Source organism: Bison bison, unplaced genomic scaffold (assembly GCF_000754665.1).
Source record: "Bison bison bison isolate TAMUID 2011002044 unplaced genomic scaffold, Bison_UMD1.0 scf7180017864061, whole genome shotgun sequence".
Classification (NCBI taxonomy): Eukaryota; Metazoa; Chordata; class Mammalia; order Artiodactyla; family Bovidae; genus Bison; species Bison bison.
In genome coordinates, this window is record NW_011494633.1 from 7,041,967 (window position 1) to 7,069,616 (window position 27,650).

General features: G+C 51.5%; 1 protein-coding gene across 1 annotated transcript in view; it reads right to left on the reverse strand.

Moving 5' to 3' along the window:
* ASB2 (ankyrin repeat and SOCS box containing 2) overlaps positions 1-27,650 on the reverse strand; it is a 49,396-nt gene that overhangs the window by 15,070 nt on the left and 6,676 nt on the right. The window contains exons 2-6 of the mRNA XM_010836264.1: positions 19,316-19,592; positions 11,064-11,162; positions 7,422-7,588; positions 6,430-6,585; positions 3,853-4,098 (exon numbers count right to left, since the gene is read on the reverse strand). Of these exons, the coding sequence (XP_010834566.1) occupies positions 3,853-4,098; positions 6,430-6,585; positions 7,422-7,588; positions 11,064-11,162; positions 19,316-19,521 (874 nt within the window). The 5' untranslated portion in view covers positions 19,522-19,592. The remainder of the gene's footprint in view (positions 1-3,852; positions 4,099-6,429; positions 6,586-7,421; positions 7,589-11,063; positions 11,163-19,315; positions 19,593-27,650) is intronic.

Sequence of the window (27,650 nt, forward strand, 5' to 3'; positions counted from 1 at the left end):
GCTTGGGCTTCCCTGGTGACTCATGTGGTAAAGAATCTGCTTGCAATTCAGGAGACCTGAGTTTGATCCCTGGGTCGGGAAGATCCCCTGGAGAAGGGAATGGCAACCCACTCCAGTATTCTTGCCTGGAGAATTCCATGGATAGAGGAGCCTGGCGTGCAATGGTCTATAGTGCTGCAAAGAGTCAGACACGACTGAGCAACTAAGACACACAGGGAGCTGTACATGTGCTATCTCTTTGAGTCCACAACATTTGCTAACCCCATGCCATCAGTAACAACTTTATCTCCATGTTACAGACAAGAACACTGAAGCACGTGTGTGTGTGTGTGCTAAATCGCTTCAGTCAAGTCCAACTCTTGGCGACCCTATGGACTATAGCCTGCCTGGCTCCTCTGTCTACGGGATTCTCCAAGCAAGAATACTGGGGTGGCTTGCCATGCCCTCCTTCAGGGGATCTTCCTGATCCAGTGATCGCACCCGCATCTCTTATGTCTCTTGCAGTGAAGCACAGAGAACCTCTGCAATGGGCCCCAGATCCTGCAGCTCATAAGGGAAGAGCCAAAGAATGATCCAGAGGGTCTGATGGCAGAAGCCCTGGCAGATGTTCTGATGGCAGAGACAATGCTCCTAACGCTTGTTCCACCTAGAATGATCCAGATCCTGCCCTGAGGAAGGCCCTCACAGTTCTAGGTGGGCACAGAGCCTCCTCATAAAGAAAAAAACCCAATAACTTTATTAATTAGGACTTATATGCTCTTTTCTGCCTGGTGGCTAAGATGGTAAAGAATCCGCCTGCAATGTGGGAGACCCCGGTTCAGTCCCTGGGTGGGGAAGATCCCCTGGAGGAGGGCATGGAAATCCACCCCAGTATTCTTGCCTGAAGACTCCCATGGATAGAGGAACCTGGTGGGCTACAGTCCATAGGGTCCCAAAGAGCTGGAGACTAGTGCAGTGACTGATCATGCATGCAGCATGCCTTCCATTTCAAGGATTAAGAGAAGAATTTATTAACAGCCATAGCTTCTTGTCTCCTCTGAAAGAAACACTACGCCGTGCTGCCAGGAGGAGGCATCAGTCTGGCGATGGTCTCCCTTCAGCCCAATCTCCTACATCTGCTCCATCTCCTGCTGGTGATGGAGAGAGAAGGCAGAGGTTTCTCTGCAGAAAGAAGTGCAGCCTGTTCCCCAACCCCTATTCTGATAGGAAATGGAAATGAGATAGCAGTGAAACATCAGCAAGGGCTGAAATCAGAAGTATCTGTTAAACCACAGATCCTTTCTGGGCAGTCAGCTTATCACAAGCTCTCTGATAAATTTAATATTTGATGACTGGTTTCCGGTCTAGTGGAAATATCACAGGTTTTCATGACAGACAGAGGCTGAAGTTTCTGTTCCACGTTTTACAAGCTCCATAGCCTCAAACACCTTTAGAAGCCTCAGTTTTCTCCTCTGTTGACTGAGAAAAATAGTACCTAGCAACCAGGGTTACTGTGAGGTTATCTAAGTAAGATAATGGAATTAAATATCTGCTATAGACAAAAACACGTATGTCCCCCCAAGAATCACATGGACCCTAATCCTCAGTGTGATGGTGTTAGGAGGTAGAGCCTTTGGGAGGTGATTAGGTTTTGCGGGTGGAGCCCTCATGAATGGGATTAGTGCCCTAATAGAAAAGACCCCAGAGAGCTCCCTTGCCCCTTCCACCATGTGAGGACACAAGAAGATGGATGTCTAGGAGGTAGGAACAGGCTCTCATGGGACGCTGAGACCACTGGCACCTTGATCTTGGACTTCCCAGCCTCCAAAACTGTGAGAAATAAACCTCTGTTGTCTATAAGCCATCCAATCTGTTTTATTCTGTGATAGCCACCTGAGTGGACTAAGACAACCTCTCCACCCGAGCCTGACACAGAGAGGGTGCTCAGCAAACATGAGTTCCCCAAGACTAAGGGCTGGGAGGCAGGCACTGCTCCTGCCTCCACCCGAGGGAGAATTGGCAAGTGGCTCCAACACCCCTGAGCTCTGGAAGACTTGCTCCCTGAAAGCCTGGACTCCCGCCAGCAAAGCCGCCCGCTCACACAAGAAAAATATTTGGATTTGCAAATGGACTCAGCCCGCAACGGGAACAGACTCTGACTCAGGGCGTCAGCAGGAGACCTGGGCAGATGTTCAGTGCTAGCCTGTTCCTCTCACCCGCTGAGGACTTGGCCCTTTGTCCAGCCTCCTTGCCTGGCTCCCAGGACCCTGCCTGTGCTCTTTGGCCTCTGGCTGGTCAGTGCAGATTTGTCCCCAGTGGCAAGGATGTGCCTCGGTCTGTTTTCCCAACAGCTTGGGCACGTGCTGAGTAAATGGATGCTTATTCAGGCCAAGTCCCAGGATGGAAATTCTCGAGCCCTGGGGTGGGGTGGTGGAGTGCAAAGAGCATGCAGTTTGGGGTCAGATGATGGCAGTCAGAATCCAGGCTCTGATTGTGACCAATCATTTAATCTCTCCGAGCCTCAGTCTCCTCCACTCCCTGCCCCCTAGGCTACAGAGAAACCCCCCCCTCGGGCCTATTCTGCATTCATGCTTAGTGCAGGGCCTGTCACACAGCAGGTCTTCGAAAGCTTATTCCAGCTCAGCCCCCAGGTCTGGCTTGCTTCTGGTGTCTGTTTCTCTAGTGGAAAGGTCACTTCCATGGGAGTGAGAAGAGAAATCAAAAGAGTTCTTGGGGAAAATCAGAATATTATGATCTTTTTAACCAAAAGAACGTCTGCCATTGTCTCAGAGTCTTCTGTTACTGGGACATAATAATCTGGGCAATATTATTTTATTTTATCCCATTAAATGAACAAAGATTTTTAAGAGGCAAAGAGTATAAAGACCAGGGTCTAAATCCCAGTTCTGCCACTAATCTGTTGTGTGACCTTGGACAAATCACTTTCCCATGCTGGCCCTTGGTTTCATCACCTATAAAATGAGTTGTTCTTTAGTTCCGAAGTTGTGTCTGACTCTTTTGTGACCCCATAGACTGTAGCCTCCTAGGTTCCTCTGTCCATGGGGTTTTCAAGCAAGAATACTGGAGTGGGTTGTCATTTCCCTCTCCATAAAAAGTGAAGAGGTGACCTAAATGTTGTCTGAAGTTCCTTCTGGCCCTGAAGGGTGATGTGATGGAAAGAGAAGTTGTTGGGGTGTTGGGAGGCTAAGAGTCTGGCTAGTCTATAAGTAATTTGCTGCGTGACTATAGATAGATAAGTTGCTTCCTCTTTCTGGGCCTCAGATTCCTCATTTGTAAAATGAGGATGTTGGACTAGGTGAGAGAAGGCTAACAGGGGGCAGGTGTACCACACCCCTCCAAGTGTGTTCCTAATTGCAGGCATTGCTGGTGGATCTCAACTTGTTTCCAGCTGAGCCTAGGCACAACCTCAGAATCCTTCTTAACACACCTGGAAGATGCTGTCACTCAATCAGAGTATGTCCATGCTGCTGCTGCTGCTGAGTCGCTTCAGTCGTGTCTGACTCTGTGCGACCTCAGAGACGGCAGCCCACCAGGATCCCCCGTCCCTGGGATTCTCCAGGCAAGAACACTGGAATGGGTTGACATTTCCTTCTCCAATGCGTGAAAGTGATGAAAGTGAAAAGTGAAGTCGCTCAGTCATATCCGACTCTTAGCGACCCCATGGACTGCAGCCTACCAGGCTCCTCCGTCCATGGGATTTGCCAGGCAAGAGTACTGGAGTGGGGTGCCATTGCCTTCTCCGGAGTATGTCCATAGGTGGCACTTAAACTTGCTTTCCCTTAGACTTAACCTGAGGTCCTTCCCAGCTGTGCCCCTTGGGTATTCCATGACCCAGGGACCCTTACTACTCACCGTATTTGGCCAGGAATCTCAGTGCCTCCAGCTGCCCACTCTGGGCGGCCACGAACAAGGGGGTGATGCCATAGGCATTCTTGGCTTCCACCTTGGCGCCTCCGCTCACCAGGATCTCCATGACCTCCAGGTCATTGCGAGCAACAGACTCGTGCAGAGCCGTCCAGCCTCGGTTACAGCGGTGGTTGGTGTCCGCCTTGTACTGCACCAGAATCCTCACCGCCTCCACGTTCTTGCGCTCACAGGCTGTGCCCAGCAAGAAGCAAGATGGTCAGCGGGGCCCCTGGCAGGACCTGGGCAGCCACGCCTTCATTCATTCATTTGTCCATCCAACCATTTGTTCATCAGCCAGAAGTGAATTCCCGCAACAAATATCTGCTGAGTCTGCACTAAGGTCCAGTCACTTCACTAAACCTAGGATATACAACTATAGTAATAGTAACAATCAGCAATAATATCCTGATGTGTGTGTAGCACTGGTTATGCACCTGCACTCTATTCTAAGCACTTCACGTGATTAATTTAGTTCTCCCAACTACCCTTAAAGGATGCTGTGTTGTCCCTTTTCACAGAGGAGGACAGTGAGGCACAGAGAAGTTAAGTGACCTGCCCAGGGTCACACAGTAAGTGCAGAACTGGGATTCGAATCCAGGTAGTCAGGTCTGGAGTCTCTGTCCCCTGGAAGGTTCCAGAATGCCCCTAACTCATCTCCCTTTCCAGTGTTACCTGCTTCAGTCCTCCATGAGGCCAGAAGAAGAGGAGGGCAGTCTCATATTCCTGCTCAAAGCACTTGCTCAGAGGCTACTCATTTAAAATTTGTCTTCTGAGTGCAGCTCATCAAGTATTTCTCAACCTGCTCAAACCTCCCTTTTAAGCCTTATCTGGCTCTAGACTCTAAATGTAGCCTTAGTGCTGGCAGAGCTGTTCCAAGGGAGACTGAGAACTTGTCCAAATTAACCTCCCCTGGAAACTTCCTCAGTTAGGGAGGTGGGGAGAAGGAAGAGGGGCTTTCTACGTGGCTCAGTGGTAAAGAATCTGCCCGCAAATGCAGGAGACACAGGTTCGATCCCTGGGTTGGGAAGATTCCCTGAAGTAGGGAATGGCAACCCACTCCAGTATTCTTGCCTGGGAAATCCCATGGGCAGAGGAGCCTGGTGGGTTACAGTCCATGGGGTGGCAAAGAATCAGACATGATTGAGAGACTGAACACGCATGCACAGAAAGGAAGAGGGGCTGCCTGTGTAGTGTTTCAAACAGGACCCCAAGCAAAGCTCACGGCTTCTCTAAGCCTTGGGCTCTTTCACCTGTAAAGCACAGGTAACGAAACCTTCCCGAGAGGAAGCTGTGGGAGAATGGAGTGGGGCAAGGTACGAAGGCTCTAGGGTGGAGCTCATGCAGGATCAGGGTTCAGGCTTCAGCTGTGAGTCACTCAGCATCCTGGGAGCTCTTTCTGGGACAGCTGGGGCTCTGGGTGATGGCTCCGGTGCCTGGGGGACATGAGTTCTAGGGAAGACACCTCCACTGAAGGTCTGCAGTGGACCCAGTTCCTGCTGCTGATGGGATATTCCAGGTTTTAGAGACCAGACATGTGGGAAATTGGGAATTTCTGTCGTTTTTCAAAGTGTAGAGGTCCTGTCCTTTTTGCAAGACCCAAAACTGATTGTTTACATGCGTAAACCCCGTAGACGGCAGCCCACCAGGCTCTCCTGTCCCTGGGATTCTCCAGGCAAGAACACTGGAGTGGGTTGAACTAGACACTGGAGAGTGGAGTAGTTCAGAGCGTGATGCTGGCATCCAGCCCTCAGGGTTAGATCCCAGGTCTGCCCTTCCTGGCCGTGTGATCCTCGGTGCCTCCTGTCTGCTCTCTATGCCTTAAGGCCTCATCTGTAAACTGGGGAAGCTAGCAGTGCTTACTTCTTATGTGGATGGATGTGAGGGTTAGAAAAAAGAACAGAGCCTGGTGTATAGTAAACACTTGATAATTGCCAGCTGTTATGATTATTCGGATTTTGACTCTGGGCACTGCTAGGGTAGCCGGTGACTGTCCTTGGATGACATATTGAGTAAGTTGGAGGTTTTCATTTTCTCAAAAATCCTAGAGCAACAAATTCCCTCTCATGCCTCTTCACTTTTGCCTATGTTGTTCCCCCTTGTTCATCCAGCCGGTGAATCCCTCCTGTTCAGGCTCAGCTCTGGGATCCCCTTCTGTGGGGGTGCCCTCTCCCACATCCTGGTCCTTCCTCCATGCTCCCTTGTGTCAAGCTCTTCGGTGCCAGTAGCTGACTGAGAATCAATGTATATCGTCTTTGAATCAATGTCTATCGGACTGGACGGGCATGGACCGTATCTTTTCATCTCTGAGTCTTCAGTGTGCCAGGCCCGTGGGAGAACTTGGGAAATACTGCCTGAATACATGCACGACTGAGTGGTTCAGTTATGTAAGTTATACACCTGAATGAGGCTGCACCATCACAGTAGACCCCGGTGGGGAGGGTTGTACACCTTGCAAGCAAATCCTCCTGATAGCCACTCAGTCTCTGGACCTTTCCTGGGGGAAGCCCATACCCCTAGGCTCACCTTTGTAGAGCGGTGTCTCTCGGGACTTGTTGGAGATGTCGGGCTCGGCGCCAGCCTGGAGCAGGAATTGGAGGCAGTCCACGTGTCCCCTGCATGTCGCCAGGTAAAGGGCCGTTTCCTCCTGCAGGGTGCGCTGGTCGATGACTGCCGGGTATGCTGTGCAGGACAGACCAGGAAATTCATGAAGGAGGAAGATACCCATCTCTCCCTCCAACACAGAGTTGGCCCCGATTTCCTCCCATTCTGAGGACAGACACGTGTGGCCTCTGCCTGAATTTACCAACCAGACTGCCTTCTTCCTCTTGGTTCTGGATTCAGCCACTTTCAACAGGCTGTTTCAGCTTCCCAGTCATATTAATCCAGCTCCAATGCCACCTCCTCTGGGAAGCCTTCCCTGATCGAACCCCCTCCTTCTCCAAATGAGCCCAGCCTTCCCTCACACTCCCACCAGCCACTGCTGCTCTTTCTGCCCTGGCGTGTGGTGGGCTGCCTGGGGTCCCTTTCTGGATCCCCGAGGGCAGAGGTAGATCCCGCCTGCAGGTGTCCCCCACCCTCATCTAGCCTGGGGGAAAGTCAAGGCTCCAGAGAGGAGGCAGGAGTTGCCCAGAATCTCACAGCTGTTGGAGATGGCCTTGGCAGGGCACAGGCACAGCTGCGGTATTTTCCACACCAGATCAACTCCTGGAACATTCTGGGACAAGCTGGCGCTCCCAGAAGTCAGCCCTCCCTCAGTCCTCTTCTAGGAATTAGACTCTCCTGTCCTGGAAGGCTGGAGAGGTGGCGGGATCTGGTGGGGAGCGCAGAGTCGGGGAGGCGGGAGACACATCACTTCCTCCCTTCCAATGTGCTGACTTTAACTCTGCAAGGCGGGGTGGTACCTTGGCCTTGCCCCCGGTCATCACAGTCGTTGTGGGCCAAAGCTCCAGAAGGAAAGTGCCACCACCCATGGGTCCCAGTCCCACTTGTGGCCGCAGCCCGACCCGCCGCCTCACCTCGGTGCAGGGCCTTCAGGCAGTTCAGCTGGCCGTAGTAGGCCGCCTCGTGCAGCGGCAGCCAGCCCTCCTTGTTGGGGTCTGAGAGGGTCTTGCCCGCCTTGATCATAGCCGTCAAGGCCCCTTCATCGTCTTCCTTGATGGCCTTTAGCACAGGGTCCACAGGCCTGTAAGAGCAAGGGGCCGGTCATTCCTCAGGACCGGGGCAGACGGAGGCAGGGCCAGGCGAGGGGTTGGCCACGGGATCACACAGCCTTCCTTGTCCCCTCTGCTCTGGGACAGGTGCTCAGCCCCTGCAGCTGTGTCCTCTCGATGAGGAGAATAATCCTTCCTAACCCCCACGGGCGAGCCCTGGGAAGCCTGCCCCGACCTCAGGCCTGACCTTGGCCCCTCCAGCTCTTAGCCCCATCACGGCTTCTTTGGCCTGCCCGCCCGCGTCAGCCTCTCCCTGCCTCCGGTCATAAGCCATCGACTCATCACTTGTCTTTACATGTCTTTGATCATTTGCCCACCGTCTGTCTGTCTCCTTCACTGGACTGTGAGCGTCAAGACCATAGTGCCTGTATCTTTCTTTTATCCTCATGATTTGATTCCCAGGGCCCAGCTCAGCGGCTGATCCATAACAGGTGCTTAATAAATATTTGCTGCTTGAAAGAAAGAGCGAGAAAGAACACAGAAGGAAGGGAGGGAGGGAGGAGGAAGAATTCAGAATTTAAGAACCGAAACAGGGAATTCTCTAGGGTCCAGTGGTTAGTGCTCCGCCCTTCCACTGCAAGGGACACAGTTCCCTGCTCGTTCAGGGAACTAAAATCTCACATACCTTGCCACTAAGCAAGCAAACAAAAAACCAACCCAACCAAACAAACCCCTAATTCTTTCACTCCTTCATCTCTTCTATTTCCCAAAAGACAGTTTCTTCCCTGTTAGATTTTTGCTTGTTTCTTTGGGAATTTTATTTGCATCTCATTCAAAAAAACTTTGCAATGATTTCCTTTGAGCATTTGGAGGCATGAAAGTGAAAGTGAAAGTCGCTCAGTCGTGTTTGACTGTTCGCGACCTCATGGATCACATAGCCCATGGAATTCTCCAGGCCAGAATACTGGTGTGGGTCCCCTTTCCTTTCTCCAAGGGATCTTGCCAACCCAGGGATGGAACCCAGGTCTCCCTCACTGCAGGCAGATTCTTTACCAACTGAGCCACAAGGGAAGCCCAAGAATACTGGAGTGGGTAGCCTATCCTTTCTCCAATGGATCTTCCCAACCCAGGAATAGAACCGGGGTCTCCTGCATTGCAGGCAGATTCTTTATCAACTGGCTATCGGGGAAGCCCTATTTGGAGGCAAATCAACCTATGAGATTAAATATGGGGGCTCTGGATCAGGCCTCGCCTGTGTTCCATACCCTTGTGAGCCCTGCTGAACTTGGAGCGTTTCCACGTCTTTACCTCTGAGTTGGGCACCACAGGGGGAAACTCTACTAGAAACACGGCAAGCTCATTCACCTCCACAGATGGAAACCAAGGGTCCCTTTTTACAAGGAGCTCCTTGGTGGCCAAAAGAGAATTAGGGCACCCCTCTGTCCCTGCAGCTTTCAGTGCCTGGCTCTGCTGCACCAAGACCATTGTACCAGGGGATTCGGGCATCCAGCGCTGGCCTCCAAAGTGATGGATAACCAGCCCCATGGGAGTTTTAATGATAGTTAAACACCTTCCCTGCACGTAGCACTCCAGAGTGCACCAAACGCCTCCACCTCAGGGTCTATTTGCACTGAGATGAAAGCACAGACCCCTCAGAGTGGGACTATTCACATCGAGCATCTCTCTGGGGTCTTCCCAACCCTTGATCCTTCTCCTCACCCCTAGAACTTTTAGCTGCTACAAGATTTAAATGCCTGGAGGACTAATACATCTGAAGCCTTCACAATTTAAAACTCGTGAACGTCAAAAAGATTCCAGGGCCACGGTAAAAGATAACTTCTTAGCTTGACTCATCCAAGCCACTTCACTTGTTCATTCATTCATTCGTTCTCTGAGCTGACTTCCTCCATCCTTAGAAAGTCAGTGAGGACTACGACTGCTATGGTTCCACCCTTGGAAAACATGCTGCATAAATGTTCCCATCTGCCGGATGGAGGAGGTGAGACCAGAGGCCAGCCTTGTCCCAGGACCCTCATCCCTGTCAGGGGCCCGGATAGGCCCGGAGCGTCTGCAGGGCCAGCCCCTTCAGCCTCCCAGCTGCTTCCTGCAGCAAGAGCAGCACTTCCTCCCGGCTCTCAGCCTCTCTGGTTATTAATAGCTTCAGAGCACAGATGCCGGTTAAGTTACAGACCCAGCAAGGACGATGGGTAACTGACCAGATAAGCCCTGGAGTCCCCATCAACGCCATCACTGCCACCTTGACGAGCTCCTCTTACGAGCAGCCGGAGCAGCCCCTGTTGGTGTCAGGAAAGGCCCCGGTGGGGTAGGTGTCCCGTCTCCCCCGGAAGGTCTCCTGTGGGACCCGGCTGAAGTGGAAGGGAAGAGGGCTGGCTATTCTTGTGGCCTTGGTGGTGTGCGGTGTCATGAGAACACTCTCAGGACCCGCTGCCCAGCCTGGGTCTCGTCCAGCTGTGGTGCAAGGACCCTGGAGTGCTCAGGCACACACACCACTGGCTTGTCTGTGAGCTCAGCCAGAGTGCCCGCCTCGAGGGTGGGGGGAGCTGTTGGGGTGTCAGGCCATCAGAGACTAAGAAGCCACACAGGACCCTCGAGGCCACTCTGTCCTAACACAGGACGGAGACTCAGAGAGGGACAGCGACTCGTGGACAGTTGCACAGGAAGTGGCAGCAACGCAGAGACCAGAAGCTGGGTCTCGCTCCTCCAGACAATCACAATCCTACCTGCAGCACCAAGGAAGAGGTGGGATAGGGCTTGCGAAGGGCTGAGAAGAAGAAGCAAAGCATTGGCCAGTCACCTCCTCCCCACAATGTAACTGATCAAGGATACAGGGTCTCCAGCGATGGGACCCCTCTTTGGCTTTTAGCTGCTTCTAGGGTCGATATGCGGGAGCAGAGACAGAACTTGCACAGAGCTATTTTCAAGGACACACCTAGCCCAGCATCCTAGTACTAGGCAAAGAGAGCCGCTCCTGTGGCTCAGATTGTTTCTCTGTTTTAGCACCTGGCACTTAATAAATAAAAGCAACAAAGCAAAACCGAACTTGTGGGTGTGGGCTTTGTGGATGTGCTCAGACAGACCCACGCTGATGGCAGGGGGAAAGTGAGACAGACGAGCAGCAGATTCATCAGCCTCAGCTCTGAGCCTCTGGGGTCCTGGGGCTGTCTCCCCAGTCTCCCTCTCGCTGGGTCCCCAGGTTCAGAGCCCTGTGGGGTGACTCCAGTATTCAGGGCCCATTGGAGGGGGCGGCGTACCCAGGGGTTAATCACAAGCTCAGCCTGGCTGGCAGGTCCTGGAGGATAGAGTCTGTGACCACCAAGCCCGGCTTGGCTGGAGCCTCTGAGTCTCACGGGGACATACCTGGAAGAGGTGTGTGTCTGGTGGGGGGCTGTCCCTTCCTGGGGCCCGTGGGCCTGCCTTCCACCCCCAACCCCAGTCTGGAGGAGAGTGAGCTTGGATGGTCTGGGGGCCACGGCGGGGGGCACTTACGCCAGCTGGGAGGACTTGCTGCGGTTGTATTTCTGCATAACCTCCTGGAACAGGCCCTTGGGGGCTGAGGTCGGGGCGCTCTCAGGAGACACAGCGGACCTGGAGGGTGCAGGGCAGGAGTGAAAGAGGGAAAAGTATTCCGTGTATGAGAAGCGGGTCATGGCTGGAGGCAGGAACGAGGATGGAGGGAGAGCGCGGGGGAGACTGACAGACAGATACAGGGCTCTGAACCAAAGCAGATGGCCGGGTCCTCCCTGTGTCTGGACGCAGCTGCTGTGTCTCCAGATTATTTTTGGCCCTTGGAGGAAGCCCTGGGAGATTTAAATGACCATATAAGACAACAATGAGGTTAACCTCACCCCACGCCCCAGGTCCCCCTCCCCAGCCAACCACGCGGGAGGCAGATATGAAGCAAGGTGACATTCTTCACCCAGAAGATGTGAGAAGTAGTCAGTGGCAGGTCCCAGGATGAAAAGCGCTCAGTCTTGGGGCAGGCTGGGCTGGGTCCCAACAAGAGATGGACAAGAAATGCACTGGGGTGGGGGACAAGGAGAGCAAAGCTGGGGCGCCAAGCCAGGTCAGTGACCCACCCCCACCTCGCCGGCTCCTCATTAGAGGGCCTTGCCATCCCAGGGTCAGAACCAACACTGCATAGGGCACATCAGAAGGATGCATGAGAGTCATGGGAGCCAGGGCTTGGAGTCAGACCGACATGGGTTCAAATCCAGCTCTGGTACTTCCTGGCTGTGTGACCTTGAACAGGTACCCCTTCTCTGGGATTCAGTCTGGTGAGGCCTGAGTGCGTGAATGGTGTAAAGGGCTTATCAGAGGGCCGGGCACAGGGCTCGACACGTGTCCACCGTTGATCATATCATGATTTCGTCTCTCTGGGCTCAGTTTTCCTACCCCCACCCCAGGCTGTTGTAAGGACTGCTGCTGCTGCTGCTAAGTTGCTTCAGCCGTGTCCGACTCTGTGCAACCCCATAGACGGCAGCCCACCAGGCTCCCCCGTGTAAGGACAGGAGGGTCAAAAGGAGGGGTGGTGGCCTCTGTACAGATCTGAATTGGTTGGAGTTGGCATGGGAACAGGGCTTGCTGGCCCCTCTTCCAGCAGGTTGGGGGCCCTGGGGCCATGGACACCCAAGAGGACCCAGTCTGGTCTCCTGTGCCCTTCTTGGGGTGCCCTGAAGGATTGGGGAGGATGCTGGTACAGGTGACCAGCCCCCTGTGGGCCACGGAGGTGCTGGAATCGTAGGCCCTGCAGATTTTGTGGGCACCCTCAGCCAGGTGGGGACACGGGGAAGGGTGAGGGGCAGAGAGACAGGCAGGACGCCAGCACCTGTCCCACGCGGCTCATCACTGCAGGACGGTCATCACTTCCCCCCTGCTTTCTCCCATACCTGTTCCTGAGCACTGTGAGGCCGAGTGTGGTGCCACGAACGCTAGAGTGGGTGTCAATGCCACTGCTTTGTCTAGACATGGAGGCTGAGGCTCCAAGAAGTGAGAAACTGCCCCAGGCCCACACTCAGCTGCGAAGTTGCTGCCTGCCTGTCCGTGGAGCTCTGACGATGGGCTCTATTCCCCAGAGCCTTGGTCTCTCCCTCTCTCCCATCCCTTTATCCCCTCTCCGGCCCTCAGTCCACCACACTGACAAGCCCTGCAACTGGGAGCAAGCCCCCACCCCTCTGTGCCTCAGTTTCCTCTTTTGCAAAATGAGGAGGCGGGACCAGACCAGGGGTCCCCTCGCTGCTGTGGTGGTCATGGAGCTTTCACTGCAGTGAACTCACGTGGAGACTCAGGAGGTCATACACATCGAAGGCCATGTCCTGGCGAGGGGGCTCAGAGCCTGGCTGCCAGGGTCCTCTCCCCCAGCCCCAAGAGCTGCTGCTTCAGCATCATTGCTGCACGTGCTGCGTGTGTATGTGCTCAGTTGCTCAGTCGTGTCTGACTCTTTGCAACCCTGTGGACTGTAGCCCGCCAGGCTCCTCTGTCCATGGGGATTCTCCAGGCAAGAATACTGGAGTGGGTTGCCTTTTCCTCTTCCAGGGAATCTTCCCAACTCAGGGATCGAGCTCGAGTCTCCTGTATTGGCTGGTATATTCTTTACTCCTGGCCCTGAAAAGGGGAGACTTCTGGGCACAGCGGCAGTCCCCAGCCCGAGGGTCATGACAAAGCCCTGGGCTTCTACATCTGCGTGGTCCTGGGGACCCAGTCACTCTCATCATGGGTCCATGTGTGGCCCCATCACTTTTTGCTGTTAGACTGATTTTAGCCAGGTAAAAAGCATTGATAGCAGCCCACTCCCACCCTGAAATGAGGACATTTCACTGATGGCGTAAACGTAACAGCAAGAAAGGGACGGCGAGGCTGGTGGGGGGGGCAGCGAGGGGTGACAGTGACTTTCCCTCATGAAGTCTCAGGGCAGCACCTTCTTTCCATCCTCCCAGCTCCCTGGATGGAGGCAGGGGGCGGATTGCTCCCACAGGCGGAGGAGGAAACAGACAGACCAGGTTTGCTTCCAGGAGACCTTCCCAACTCCTGCTCGTCCCACGCCCTGCACTAGGCCCCGAATGGTGCAGATCGTTGATGTGATCCTCAAGATGTTCAGAGATCTACAGTGTTGGGGGGCCAGGACACCCACCACCACCAGGCTGCAGGGGAGGGGCTGGGAGAGAGGCTGGAGGACTCACTCTGGGGGCTCTGAAATCAGGCGTTAACTGGGCTGGAGGGGCAGATAGGGTGAGTGCTCAGAGCTGGAAAGCATGTGGGGTCCCAACTGGGTTCCATGTTCTTTCTGATCAAGCCTGCTGACCCCACTTCCCCTCAGGTCTGGAGCAGGGAAATTCCCAGCAGAGAAAACCACCAGGGCTGAGTCATCAGAGGTGAGAGGGACCTGGCAGGATGTGGGCACAGGTCATGACCTGGAAGGGGCCCAGGAAGGGTCCCCCGTCCTCTGTGTGGGCGGGCAGGTCGGGGTTGGGGGAGTGTCACCATAGCCAGGTCCCTGTCCTGGAATCCAGCGCATCCTGATCCTGGCTTCAGACACGGGTCAGGCTCGGTGAGAGTGGGGAGCCGGGCAGTGATGACAAGGTCTCCTAACTTCTCAGTGAGTCCTGTCAGAGTTAACGAGACGCCCAGGACAGTCCCAGGAAGGGTGTTAATTTGGCCTGGACCTGGGTGAACGCAGGTGGCAAGCAGGCATCTTAATAGCGGAGGGAGCTGATAACAAGACTCTTCCCTGTGCCTGCCACCCTAACAAGCAGCATCTGATACCTGCTCTCTCATCTGGTCCTTACACGAACCCTGTGTCCAGCACAGGTGTCATGAGTACAGGGTCTGGCACAGGTCAGGTGTTAGTCGCTCAGTCGTGTCTGACTCTTTGCAACCCCATGGACTGTAGCCTGCCAGTCTCCTCTGTCCATGGGATTCTCCAGGCAAGAATACTGGTGTGGGTAGCCATTCCCTTCCCCAGAGGATCTTCCTGATTCAGGGATCGAAGCTGAGTCTCCTGCATTGCATGCAGATTCTTTACTGTTTGAGCCCCCAGGGAAGCACGCAGTAGTTGCTTGATAAATTTCAATGAATATTACAAAACAAGCAAACAAAAACCTTTGAAAGGGTAATACCCTCTATGGCAATCTTGGTGCTGTGTGGTTATAGGCCAAGACCTCAGATTCCTGGAGAACCAGCCCTCTGTACTCATGGTTACAGAGAGGGAGAGCTCACATGAGGTCACTACCTCCATGCCCATGCCACCCATGAGGGTTCTGCTTCCCTCTCATCCACTGGCCAACTCATCCTTCCTGGGCTGGCCAGAAAGGACTCACAGGTAGAGGAGAATGTGAGTTCCGACTGCAGCAACTTCTGCCTTCCCATCAAAGGCTAAGATTCATAGAGAGCTTGCTGTATACCAAGTCTTATGATAGGCACGTGGCACAGAGTACTTCATTTCATCCTCTAGACCACTTTGTGAAGGCAATATAATTGGCTCCCTTTTGCAGATGAGGAAACTGAGGCTCAGAGAGGTTCACTTCCTCTAGCCTGTTTGACAAACTCCTATTCATCCTGCAAAGCCCACCTCCTAGACTAAGAAATAGATCAACTCTTCCTGTGTCCCTCTGACACTGAAGCAAGCCTCTTTGTTGCATCCATCCTATTCAATCATTATGTACCTCTGAGCCTTGCCCTCGTTAGACTGCAAACTTAGGGAAAGCGGGGACCAGGCCTGATTTACATACAAGTGCCAAGAATGAAGTGGAACATCATAGTTGTATAGTAAAAGTGGCTTATTTGAATTGTTTGCAGCTGTGCATACATCAGCTCAAGCAAGTTCCTGCCTCATGCTTTCATTTTCTTAGAAATGTAACCTTAAATAAAATGCAGAAGTTTGAAAACTGGAAGACCCAGCTTTCTAGACCCATTTGAACTGGTTCATTTCGGTAACCCTGGACTTCCTGCTTCATGAGTGCATGAATCCTGCTTCTTTATTGGATAGAAAGTTCCTCTTCCATTTAGGGAGTCCTCAGTGGGCCAAGGTTTGGCAAATGATCGTCATACATATTCAAGCCAAACCCTTTACCTTGGGTTCAGGGATCATGGTTCAACCCTTTACCCTGTGGTAGAAGAGAGGCAAATTGGACAATGACTTTAAGAGGGAATATTATATTTCTCTGAAGTGCTGAGCTGGCTTTCATTTCTAGGATCCCAAAGCACCAGTTGATCTTTATGTCCACATTTGCCATTTTGGTCACAAGCAGGTAACAATAAATTGTATTTCTAGAGAATTTTATTGGATTCAAAGTACACTGATCTGCATAACAACATTCACTGGGCATCTACAGTGATCCAGGCTCTTTGCCAGGCACTTGTTGGAAAAGACTCTGATGCTGGGAGGGATTGGGGGCAGGAGGAGAAGGGGACGACAGAGGATGAGATGGCTGGATGGCATCACTGACTCGATGGACGTGAGTCTGCGTGAACTCCGGGAGTTGGTGATGGACAGGGAGGCCTGGTGTGCTGTGATTCATGGGGTCACAAAGAGTCAGACACGACTGAGCGACTGGACTGAACTGAACTGAGGATACAAAAGTGAGTAATATCTGTTCGTTCCCTGTCCCCAAGGAGGTCACACAGTGTCACTGGGGACACTCTCAGGAGGCCAGATAATGTCTTCCTACAGTGACACAAAAGCTTGTCCAGGAAACGGAGGCTGTCATGAGATGAGCAGTCGGGGTACGCAGGGAGGAAGTGGGGGGAAGTCGTTCAGGCAGCAGGATGTTGCGGGGGACTTCAACACCTACCTCATCTGATTTGCTTTTCATAAGAAAAGGTGCCAGGTGAGCCTAGGCAAGTTTTGTTATTACCATTTTAGGGATAAGGCTGCTGGGGCTCAGAAAAGTCAAGTCACTTGCCTGAGGTCACACAGCCAGTAGTGACAGAGGAAGGATCCGAACCCACTCTACACCCCCTTCTCTTTCCGGTCTGATCAGCCACCGCCTCACTCAGGTCTGCATTAACCCATTCATCCGCCTACAAAGAGCTCTGTGGTGTTGCCACAGGTCAAGCCCCATGTGCTAGACACGGGGCCTCACAGGAAAGAAGAGCTCCGGCCTTCAAGGAGTTCACAGGTGAACGGCAGATATAAAAAGATAGAAGCTGTAAGTCATTGTCAGGGCAGCGAAGTAAACGGCCGGGAAAGGAAAAATGCAACCTGCTTGGTCGGGGAGCCTGCTCAAAGATGAAGAGGGGCTGGCCACGGGGAGCCTCCGAGGGCGTATGTGATGCCCGCCTTCTAGACGTGCTGTGGGTGCACTTAGATGGACACGGTGATATTCGGGGATAAATGTGTTCAAGGGCTCTCTTGGGCCCTATACTTACTCTCAGGCTGTGTCTGAACGCAAGTCCATATGTCTCTTGTCGGGGTGGGACCCTAAATCTCAGTGGGGAAGAGGCCCTTGGAAGTGGAGGAGGGACAGGAAACAGAGGCCTCTGTAGCATCAGCACAGCTGGCTAAGTGTCTGAAACTCAGGGCGGGTCAGACCTTGGTTTGGGTCCTGGACCTGCGGGGCGCCTGCATTGTCACATGTAAACTGGACCCCGAGACATCCACCTTCCGTGGCTTCTCTCAGGGTCAGGTGAACGCCTGTGGGCTGAGCTTGCCAGGCAGGAGAGAAGAATTTCATTAAAAGTCCCATGAAAGGGACTTGCTTTCCCAGCAGCTCTGCCTCCTTTCAGAGACGAAAGGGCAGAACAGAACCCAGGCAGCCGCAGGTCACCTCCAGGGTGCGGAGAGGCAGGCTCAGTCCTCCTGCCCTGCATGACTCTGCCTGGGTCTTAGGTGAGGATCACGTGGCCCCGCATAAGTCCTTTCCCTGCTGTGTGAGAGGTTTTTTCTCAGGATAAATGTTTACACCCCACAGTGGGCCTCTTCTTCCTACCCCGAGAAGAAGGAGGTCAGGGCCCAGTGCTAATATTTTCAAGGGTCCCCAGGACTCCTGGGGGTGGTTCCCATACAGGAGAAGGCTGCAGAGGTGGCTCCAGGTTACGTGGTTTGTGCTGCAGCTAGGATGAGGGGAGGATGCTCTTCTCTCTATCTGATCCCCCTGAGAAAGAGGAACCTGTGGTCTGACTTAGGCTGAACCGGCCAGAACAGGAACCAGAGCTTCTAGAACATGAGCCATCACAATCTTGGCTTTGGACTTCTGCATTTCAGATGGAGTCCCAGGATGGGACTTCCTTATGCCTGCCTGCCCCTTTAGAGAAGGGACACCTGAGTGGTGCGCATCCCAGGCCTTTGCTCAGCCTGCCTGGCAAAAGTGGTCTAGCCTCCAAAAGGCCAAAGTCACCCTTTCATCAGGGGACAGGGTCAAGGTGTACCATCACCCACCTTCATCCCTATCCACTGGTTCTGGGCATCAGAAAGTCTGTTTATTGTTGCTGCTGTTATTACTATTATTGTTTGAGGTTCAGAGAGGTTAAGTAACTTGCCCGAGGTCACACAGGAAGTCAACTGGCTGTTGAAGACAATAAGATTTGAGGCCCATGCCTCAAGGTAACACCCACACAAGTGTTATATCACTTCCTATCCCCACGGAGAATGGACACATGTATAAGTATGGTTGAGTTCCTTTACTGTTCACCTGAAATTATCACAACTATACCCCAATTGTTAATAGGCTATACTCCATTACAAAATGTTTCTGGTGTTAAAAAAATAATAAAAATAAAAATTTAAAAAATTCCTGCAAATACACACTTGACTTGGACTCCATGCTGAGCAAAAGCATTTTTTAAAAATGTATATGCTTCTTTTCTAAAAACATTATAAGATCCAGTGCCATTTTAAGATCCTAATTACCTCCCTGCCTCTCATCTCCTATGAAGGGGGTAGGTGTCTAGATTTGTCTCTGGACATGCTACATGTCCAGCATGTAGCCACGTACAGCTAGTGAGCCCTTGAGATGTGGCTAGTCTGAATTGAGATGGGCTGTGAACATAAAATACACACTAACTTCCAGAGACTTGAAAGGAAAGGGCATGTAAATATCTCATTGGTAAGCTTCATATTAATGACATTTGGAAATGATAGTATTTTAGATTCAAATTAATTTCATCTGTTTCTCTTTACTTTTTAGTGTGGCTCTTGGGATAGTCAAATTGCATCTGTGAAATTACAGTTGAGGCCCACATCATAGTTCTTCTGAGGCAACCTGGCGCTGCTGTAGATGGTCCGGCTAATGGGATGATGAGGTCATATCCAGATGGGGGAGCCAGAACAGAAGGCAAGATGGCTTTGCCAGGCAGATATTACTGCTTCTCAGACATGTATTTCCAGGGAGACAGCATAGATAGGGTTGTAAACTCGCCAGATTCAGCACCTCAGTTCCACTGCATCCAATCATAAAGCCAGTGAAGCAAGACTAAGCTATGGGCTTTGGAACCAGATAGGTTCAACGTCTGCCACACAATCTGCCAGCTGTGTGACCCTGGACTAGTCACTCAGCCCTGAGCTTCAGTTTCCTCATCTCTAAAATGGGATATAGCACAGAGATTCCTAGAAGGTCCTTAAGAGGATAAAATGAGGCAAAGTGCGTAGAGCACCCAGGGCAGTGCCTGGCACCTTCAGAGCTCAGTAAGCTTAGATAACAACTGTAAGTCATTACAGTGTGAAAATACAGCTTAGAGACCAGGCTACTTTGGTCTTGGCTTAACAGTGTTTGGGATCTGCACCCTATTGGATGCCCCTTGCTCACCTGGTCCATGGATAGAAGTGGGCGGGTTCACGGTTGACACGTGTGGGCACAGTGGTCTCAGTGGTGGTTGGGCCCCGAGTCTTGTCAGCCAGGCTCTGCTCAATGGCCATCTGGACCAGCTCGTCCTCGCTCAGGCTGCTGTACAGGTTGTATTCCTCTTGCCCAATGGCGCGCGGTCTGCCCCGAGCACTGATCTCCGTGGCCATCCTCTTCCACGCCTCACCTCCGCCTCCAGAAGACACTCAGCAGGGAGGAGCAAGCATCAAACCAGAAAACTCTGTGAGGAGATCAAAGCCATCCTGGTAACTAAGAGTTTGGAAAGTAGCTGTGTTTAGACACAGGGAAGGCTATGCTTTCTTGCAGCAATCACACAATCATGTTTCATCCTTTCGTTTTGTCATATGATCTACCCAATCACCCATTCACCCATCCATCCATCCATCCACCATCCATCCACTCCTCTATTCATCAGTCTGCCAGCCTGACTATCCATCCAACCAACTACCCACCTGTCCAATTATTCATCCTCTCTTGGATCTAGCTGTCCACCTACCCACTCATTTATCCATTCACCCTCCCATTCGTTCACCTCACCATCCATTTGTCCAACCTTCTAATAATCTGTCCATCCAACCATCCATGCTCCTATCCATCCACTCATCTGTCTATCCAACCATCCAGTCATTCACCCATCTCTCCACTATTCAACCTCTGATGTATTTGTCTGTCCCCCACCCAGTCATTTATCCATTCAGCCACCTATATATCTATGTATTCAACCAACCATCCACTCATCCATGGTTTATTTTTCCATCCCAGACAGCCTATCTATGCATGTATGCATGCATCATTAATTGAGAGATTATTTACTGAGCACTCTTCTAAGCTTTGGTGATATAACAACGATACCAACGACAGAATCCCTGCCATCACGGCACTTACACAACTGTGCTCACATTCCTTCCTTCCAATTATCCACAACACCTAATTCCCCACTTCTCTGCCCTGTACTAGAGTTGCGATTATTAGAGATGAATCATATGCTCTAGTTAAAAACCAGTTGTTAAAATCACTTGCCATGTTAATCCAGGGACTGTCTTCTCAAAAAAAAAAAAAAAGCCTAAAGGTGAAATGGACTTTGCTTGAGTCAACTGCTTTAAGGAAATGAGGCCAAATCAGCTAGGCCTGACTTTTGTTTTGACTGGCTGACATGCAGTGTGACTCTAGGTCAGTGGTTCTGAGCCTTGATTGAAGATTAGAGTCATATAAGGTCTTTTAAAAAAAATATGCAAAATACCAGGGCTGTAATTTGGTTTGCTCAGCAAATATTCACCTTCCTCTTCCCCTCAGAGGCAGATTGTTCCCCTGTCCTTCCCCGCTGAGATTGGGCTTGGCCTTGTAGCTTGCTCTGGACAGTGAATATTGGTGGACATGATAAAGCAGCCAGTTGACACGCGCATGGGCAGTGGCACTCGCTCCTCTGCCAGCTCCAGGACTCCCCCCGGAGCCATTGCCCTTTAGCTGGGCCCCAGAGTGAACTCACTTGGAGCAGCCTTAGCCCAACCCGCATAGAGGAGCTGTGTCCAGTGGGCCTGCAGCCTGAAGCTCAGTAGCCCAGCCTGGCCTGGCCTAGATCAGCCCATCGACCTGCAGACGCAGAACACCAGAATAAACTCTTTTTTTTTCCCCTTGTTTTGGCTGCACCAAGTAACTTGTGGGATCTTAGTTCCCTAACAAGAAATTGAACCCCTGCCCTCCTCATTAAGATCATGGAGTCCTAACCACTGAACCACCAAGGAATTCCTGAGAATGAATTCTTATTGGGGGTGCTGTGTTATGTAGGATTCTTGTGGCTCTAGATAACTGATACTCAAAAGACTATGCCAGGCACTTCACAAAGAAAAGAGCTAAATGGCCAACCACCAGAGGTAAGGGCACTTCACTTCCTAAGTATCTGGGGAGAATGTAACTCAAGACTCCAATGTAATACCGCTATATACCCACCAGAATGGCTCAAGAGAAGATGGGAAATGATGAGGGTTAGAGAGGATGTGGAGAAACCAGGATGCTCCCTACTCCTGGCAGGAGTGTCAAAATGGGATGACATTTGCTAATGCTGAGCATATTTATTTCCTTTGATCCTCAAATCCCCACTCCAGGCTCTACGTCCGAGACTTGTGCACAAAAAGGCAAGTTCAAGAATATCCATAGCAGCACTGTTCATAATAACCCCGTGGAAACTCCCCAAATGTCTATCAGCATTTGAATGGATTACTACATTCTGGTATATTCATGTGATTTGAAACACTCAAATCGCCGCTATACACAATAACAGGATGAGTCTCATGAGCCAAACTGAGCAAAAGAAATCGGATAATAAAGAATATACACACACCATTCAACTTGTATAAAGTTCAAGAACAGGCAATGGAGAGTGATTACCTTTAGGAGTTAACAAAGTGAGAAGGACCATGAAGGGGGCCGGTTACACGGTGTTTTTTTAAGACTTTTTTTTGATGAGGACCATTTAAAAAGTCTTTGTTGAGTTTGTTACAATTTTGGTTCTGTTTTATGTGTTGGCTTGTTGGCCCTGAGGCATGTGGGGTCTTAGTTCCCTGACTGGGGATCGAACCTGCACCCCCTGCATTGGATGGGGAAGTCCTAACCACTGGATTGCCAGGGAAGTCCCCTGTATTTCTTGATCTAAGTGGTTTACTATCGGTTGGTTCCCTTTGAATCCTTGGAGCAATTCAAGTGATCTGTACGCTTCTCTGTGAGTACATTACACCACAATAATATGTCTACTTTAAAAGTATATAAGATTGGTTCTCTATAAAGGATTGTGTTTGGGCCTCATCTCAGACCCATTGCGTCAGAATCTCTGGATTCTGGTGTGTGGCCTGGGTGTCACTCTTTTTCTAAGAGCTCCACGGGGGACTGGGGACCATCACTTGGCAGAATGAGCGGTGATAAAGCACAAGTCGGGCAGGGGAGCACCGTCCGGGGTGGAGGAGGGGCAAGGGATGAGGACACGGGCTGAGTCCTTGGTAAATATTCTTCCCATGACTGTCACCGGGGCTTACCTGGTAGCTGATGTCCATCAGCAGATGAATGGATAAGAAAGCTATGGTACATATACACAATGGAGTATTACTCAGCCATTAAAAAGAATACATTTGAATCAGTTCTAATGAGGTGGATGAAACTGGAGCCTATTATACAGAGTGAAGTAAGCCAGAAGGAAAAACACCAATACAGTATACCAACGCATATATATGGACTTTAGAAAGATGGTAACAAGAACCCTGTGTACGAGACAGCAAAAGAGACACTGATGTATAGAACAGTCTTATGGACTCTGTGGGAGAGGGAGAGGGTGGGAAGATTTGGGAGAATGGCATTGAAACATGTAAAATATCATGTATGAAATGAGTTGCCAGTTCAGGTTCGATGCACAATACTGGGTGCTTGGGGCTATTGCACTGGGATGACCCAGAGGGATGGTATGGGGAGGGAGGAGGGAGGAGGGTTCAGGATGGGGAACACATGCATACCTGTGGCAGATTCATTATGATATTTGGCAAAACTAATACAATTATGTAAAGTTTAAAAATAAAATAAAATTTAAAAAAATAAATGAAATAAAGTAAAAAAAAAAAAGAATCTACCTGCCAATGCAAGAGACTGGATTTAATCCCTGATCTGGGATGATCCCTGGAGAAGGAAATGGCAACCCACTCCAGTATTCTTGCCTGGGAAATCCCATGCACAGAGGAGCCTGGAAGGCTACAGTCCATGTGGTCCCAAAGACTCAGACATGACGTAGCGACTGAACGTACACACACACACATACACACAATTACTGTCACAGCCCTAAGAGTAACAACTGTTGGCCTATAAAGTTCCACCTGATCTCCTACCTCTACCATTATTATTATTTTGCAGCAGCAACAACATCAGTTTTGCTTATTGTATAAATAGCTCAAGACTGGGAATCAAAGAGACTTGGGTAAATTTCCCAGCTCAGCCATGAGCATCTTCGTCTCTTGGGCCCTTGGTTTTTCCATCTGTTAAATGGCAGGATGGACTAGATCCTGCCCTCTGTCACTGGCACTGTGCAGCCAGGTGGTCCCCACAGCCATCTGGGCCAGACCCTGCTTCCCACGCCTCCCTTGCTACCCTGTGCCTAAGGTCCCTGCCTTGGCTTTTCCAGGCCTGGAGTCCAGCTCTACCCCTGACTTGGAACAAGGCAGAGACTCAGTAACTGTGGTGCTACCTGACCAGAAGTACAGACGCCCAGTGCCTGGCCTGTTTTGATGCCTCCACCTGTGGGCATCTCCCTGCTCCAGGCCAGTGGCCAGGGGGGAGAGCACTGGACTAAGAGTCAGAGACCTGAGTTATAGTCTCCAAGTTGATGCTCAAGTGCTGTGTGACCTCAGCCACATCCCTGTCCCTCTCTGGGCCTCAGTTTTCCTGAGTTATAGTCTCCAAGTCGATGCTCAAGCGCTGTGTGACCTCAGCCACATCCTTGTCCCTCTCTGGGCCTCAGTTTTCCCATTGCAAAAGGAGGGTTTTGGCTAGAAGTCTTCCAAGGGCTCTTCCTGTTCTAAAATTTCTGCAGCTCATTGAGATGTTTGGTCAGCTCTGTGCTAGTGAAGCCCAAACTCTTTGTCCCTGGGGGTCCCTATGGCCACGTCAACAAATTCTCCATAGGTATGGAGCTTAGCAGGGGGAATAGGGACCCAGGTAGGAGTGGAAGGATCTCAGATCTGAGAGTCAGGAACTCTAGGTCTAGTTTCAATTCTTCAACTTACTAGCTTTGTGACCTTGGTCAAGTCACTTCCCCTTCTGGGCTTCAGCTCCTTTATCAGTAAAAATGGGAATGAGACAACACACTTCACCACGTTGTGGGAGCCATACCTATGCTGGGTAGGTGCGGGCAGTGGGGAGGAGACCCCTCCAGTCCTTCACCCCAAGATAGCCATTGGCTCTGCAGCCTGCTGTGGGTGGTTCAGAGGCACCTGGACAGCACTCAGCTCCAACAAGCACCCCTTCCCTGACCAGATTTCTAAGAAGGCGAGGGCAGCTAGGTGATGCCACCTGGAGCTGCCATCTCCTGCAACTAATGCCAGACTCCCCAATCCCCCATCCCCCACCCCCATGGGTGAGATGCATCCAGAGACTTTCCCTTTTATCATTTATCTCATGGCATTGCCTTGACAACAGCCCTAGAAAGTAAGAACGTTTTTTGTTGAATTAACTTACTAAATCTTCTGCATCCTTGAGCCTTCCACCAGGACTTGATGTCCCTACGTACTTGATACCCACACATGGGTGTGATGGATGAAGCAATTTCGATTCAGAAAGGGGAAGGGAAAGGGTCGCATGAGGACAGGCAGCTGGAACATAGGGCTTTGGAGCCCAAGCTTCCTACCTCAAAGCCAGTGCTCCTTCTGGGAATTTCAGGGACACGGATCCAGGTAAGCAGCACTCACGGGGTTCTGAGCAGGCAGGGATAATATTGCCATCCTCCTCCAGCCTGGCATCTGCACAGTGGGCACAGTGTCAGGCTCTCAGCCCATGCAGGGGAAGTTTCCCAGATGGGGGTTGACCTTGAAGGTTCTTGAAGGAGAGGAGCTTCCCCATCTTCGCTGTGGGACCTGACATCTCTTGATTTTCCCATTGAGATCCTCAGTCTGTCTGCGGCCACACCACCCTAAACAAGCCCAGTCTCATCTGATCTCGGCCTGGTTAGTACTTGGTTGGGAGATCCTCAGCCTTGAGTAAGTTCCCCACCTTTAGAAGCCTCATGTGCAAAAACAATGTCACTGGTAAGGACTGTTGTGAGGAGGTGGTGGTAGAATTAAGAGGGCGCAGGCGTAGCGGGCCTAGCATGGGACCCGGCTGTTGGTGTGGAAGCCTGCGATGCCCGGTTGCTTCCCCGTCACTGGGCTTCCCCGTCACAGGCTAGGGCTGCTGCCGAGGACACGGGGGTGTCTCCCCGAGGTGGTTGGGACTCCCCAGCCTTAGCCTGAGGGGCTGTTAGGGAACAGCCTCTGGGGACACTGGCTGGGTTCAAATCACAGCTTTGCCTGTTATTAGAAGTTGAGTTACTCTACCTGTTTAGTTCAGTTCAGCTCAGTTCAGTCGCTCAGTCATGTCCGACTCTTTGCGACCCCATAGATTGCAGCACACCAGGCCTCCCTGTCCATCACCAACTCATGTTTGAGTAAACATGAGTTTACTCAAACTCATGTCCATTGAGTTGGTGATGCCATCCAACCATCTCATCCTCTGCTGTCCCCTTCTCCTCCTGCCTTCAATCTTTCCCAGCATCAGGGTCTGTTCCAATGAGTCAGTTCAGGTAGCCAAAGTATTGGAGTTTCAGCTTCAGCATCAGTATTTCCAGTGAATATTCAGGACTGATTTCCTTTAGAATGGACTGGTTGGATCTCCTTGCAGGCTAAAGGACTCTCAAGAGTCTTCTCCAACACCACAGTTCAAAAGCATCAATTCTTTGGCACTCAGATTTCTTTACAGTCCAATTCTCACATCCATACATGACCACTGGAAAAACCATAGCCTTGACTAGATGGACCTTTGTTGGCAAAGTAATGTCTCTGGTTTTTAGTATGCTATCTAGGTTGGTCATAACTTTTCTTCCAAGGAGCAAGTGTCTTTTAATTTCATGGCTGCAGTCACCATCTGCAGTGATTTTGGAGCCCCCCAAAATAAAGTCAGCCACCGTGTCCACTGTTTCCCCATCTATTTCCCATGAAGTGATGGGACCAGATGCCATGATCTTAGTTTTCTGAATGTTGAGCTTTAAGCCAACTTTTTCACTCTCCTCTTTCACTTTCATCAAGAGGCTCTTCAGGTCTTCGCTTTCTGCCATGAGAGTGGTGTCCCTACAGTGAGCTTAATAAGAGCACCTGTTTCATGGCAGAGTGACGGGGGGGTGAGGAGGTGAAGTCCTGGGTGATACCCTGCCCCTCTCTTGTCCTCAGTTTCTCCCCATCTTCGTGCTGCTCAGCTTGATTTCTGAGGCCTCGGCTTGGGGGCTGGGCCACCTTCTGGGCCTGCGTCCAGGAAAGAGGCCAGCGGTCTCACAGGACCCTCTGGGAGGCTGATTGAGATAAAAATAGCCCTTTCCCAGGGAAAGTGAGAGTGCAGTGGGCCCTGCCAGTCAAGCTAGGGGCCTGCGGAGGGAGCAGTGTTTGAGCGTGGCCCATCCAAAGCCAGCTTGGAATAGGGGAGACCGAGGCTTCCGGGGGCCCCTCTTTTCCTCCTTTGTGGGTCCCCAAACATTGGCTCCAGGGGAACCCCCACCTCTCCTAGGTGGCATCTGTAAAATGGGGGTAACAGTTGCTGTGATGGGGATTCTTGTGTTAACACAATAAAGTACTCAGCACAATGCCTGGCCCATCCACAGTCGGTGCTCTTCCAAGCTGGGCCTCAGTTTCTACACCTGTAAAATGGGCATAGAAACATGGGCTTCTTGCAAGACTGAAGTGAGGATTAAATAATAGCATTTGAAAAGTGGTCCTTCTTCCTCTGGTTCCTTCCCCTCCCCACAAATCCAGGCTCCCTGACAGCCAGGGTCTGCCTGGGAGCCGGCAGGGGCCTGGGTTCCCACAGATGGGGTGGTGTCTTTGTGGCTGTTTGGGGTGGGAAGAGTGGCTTCTTGATGTCTTAGTAGAAACGGGCTGGGAGCATGGCTGGGAGTGTCGGGGACAGGAAAGGGCCTGGCAGGCATCTTCCAGGGCACCAAGCTCGCACTCTGCTGGGGACCTGAGTCAAAGGTAAGAGCCCAGATAAGCCACTTCTAGCCCTCCGCTCATCTGCCTTCCCTTTCCTTCCTCGTCCACTCACTATCTGTCCCAGATGCCTTCCTGTGGCTTCACCAGGAAGCCTCCCCGATCTGATGGCTGAGGAGCCCTGAGCTGCCTCAAGGGCACCCCTCCTCTCCTAGTACTCTGACTGCCCTCTGTGGGCCTGGCTCCCTGGGGAGTCCAAAGGTGTCCATAGAGCAGGGCCATGTCACATTCATGCCATAACCCAAGGACCTAACCCAAGGCCAGGTACCCAGTAGGTACTTAATAAATGTCAGACGGGCAGGTGAATGAATGATTGGGTCAAACCTTGGAAGCACAGCTATGGTGAGAAGACTCTGCTTTTGGTAGAGAGCATGACCGCAGATGTCTGACTGCCTGGGTTCAAAGCCAGCTCTGCCACGAGCTGACCGTGTCATGGGAAGCAGGTTGCTCCCACCCCTTCTGCCTCACTTTGCCCTTCTGTAAAAAGGAGACATAGCAGCATCTGGTCTACAGAGGTA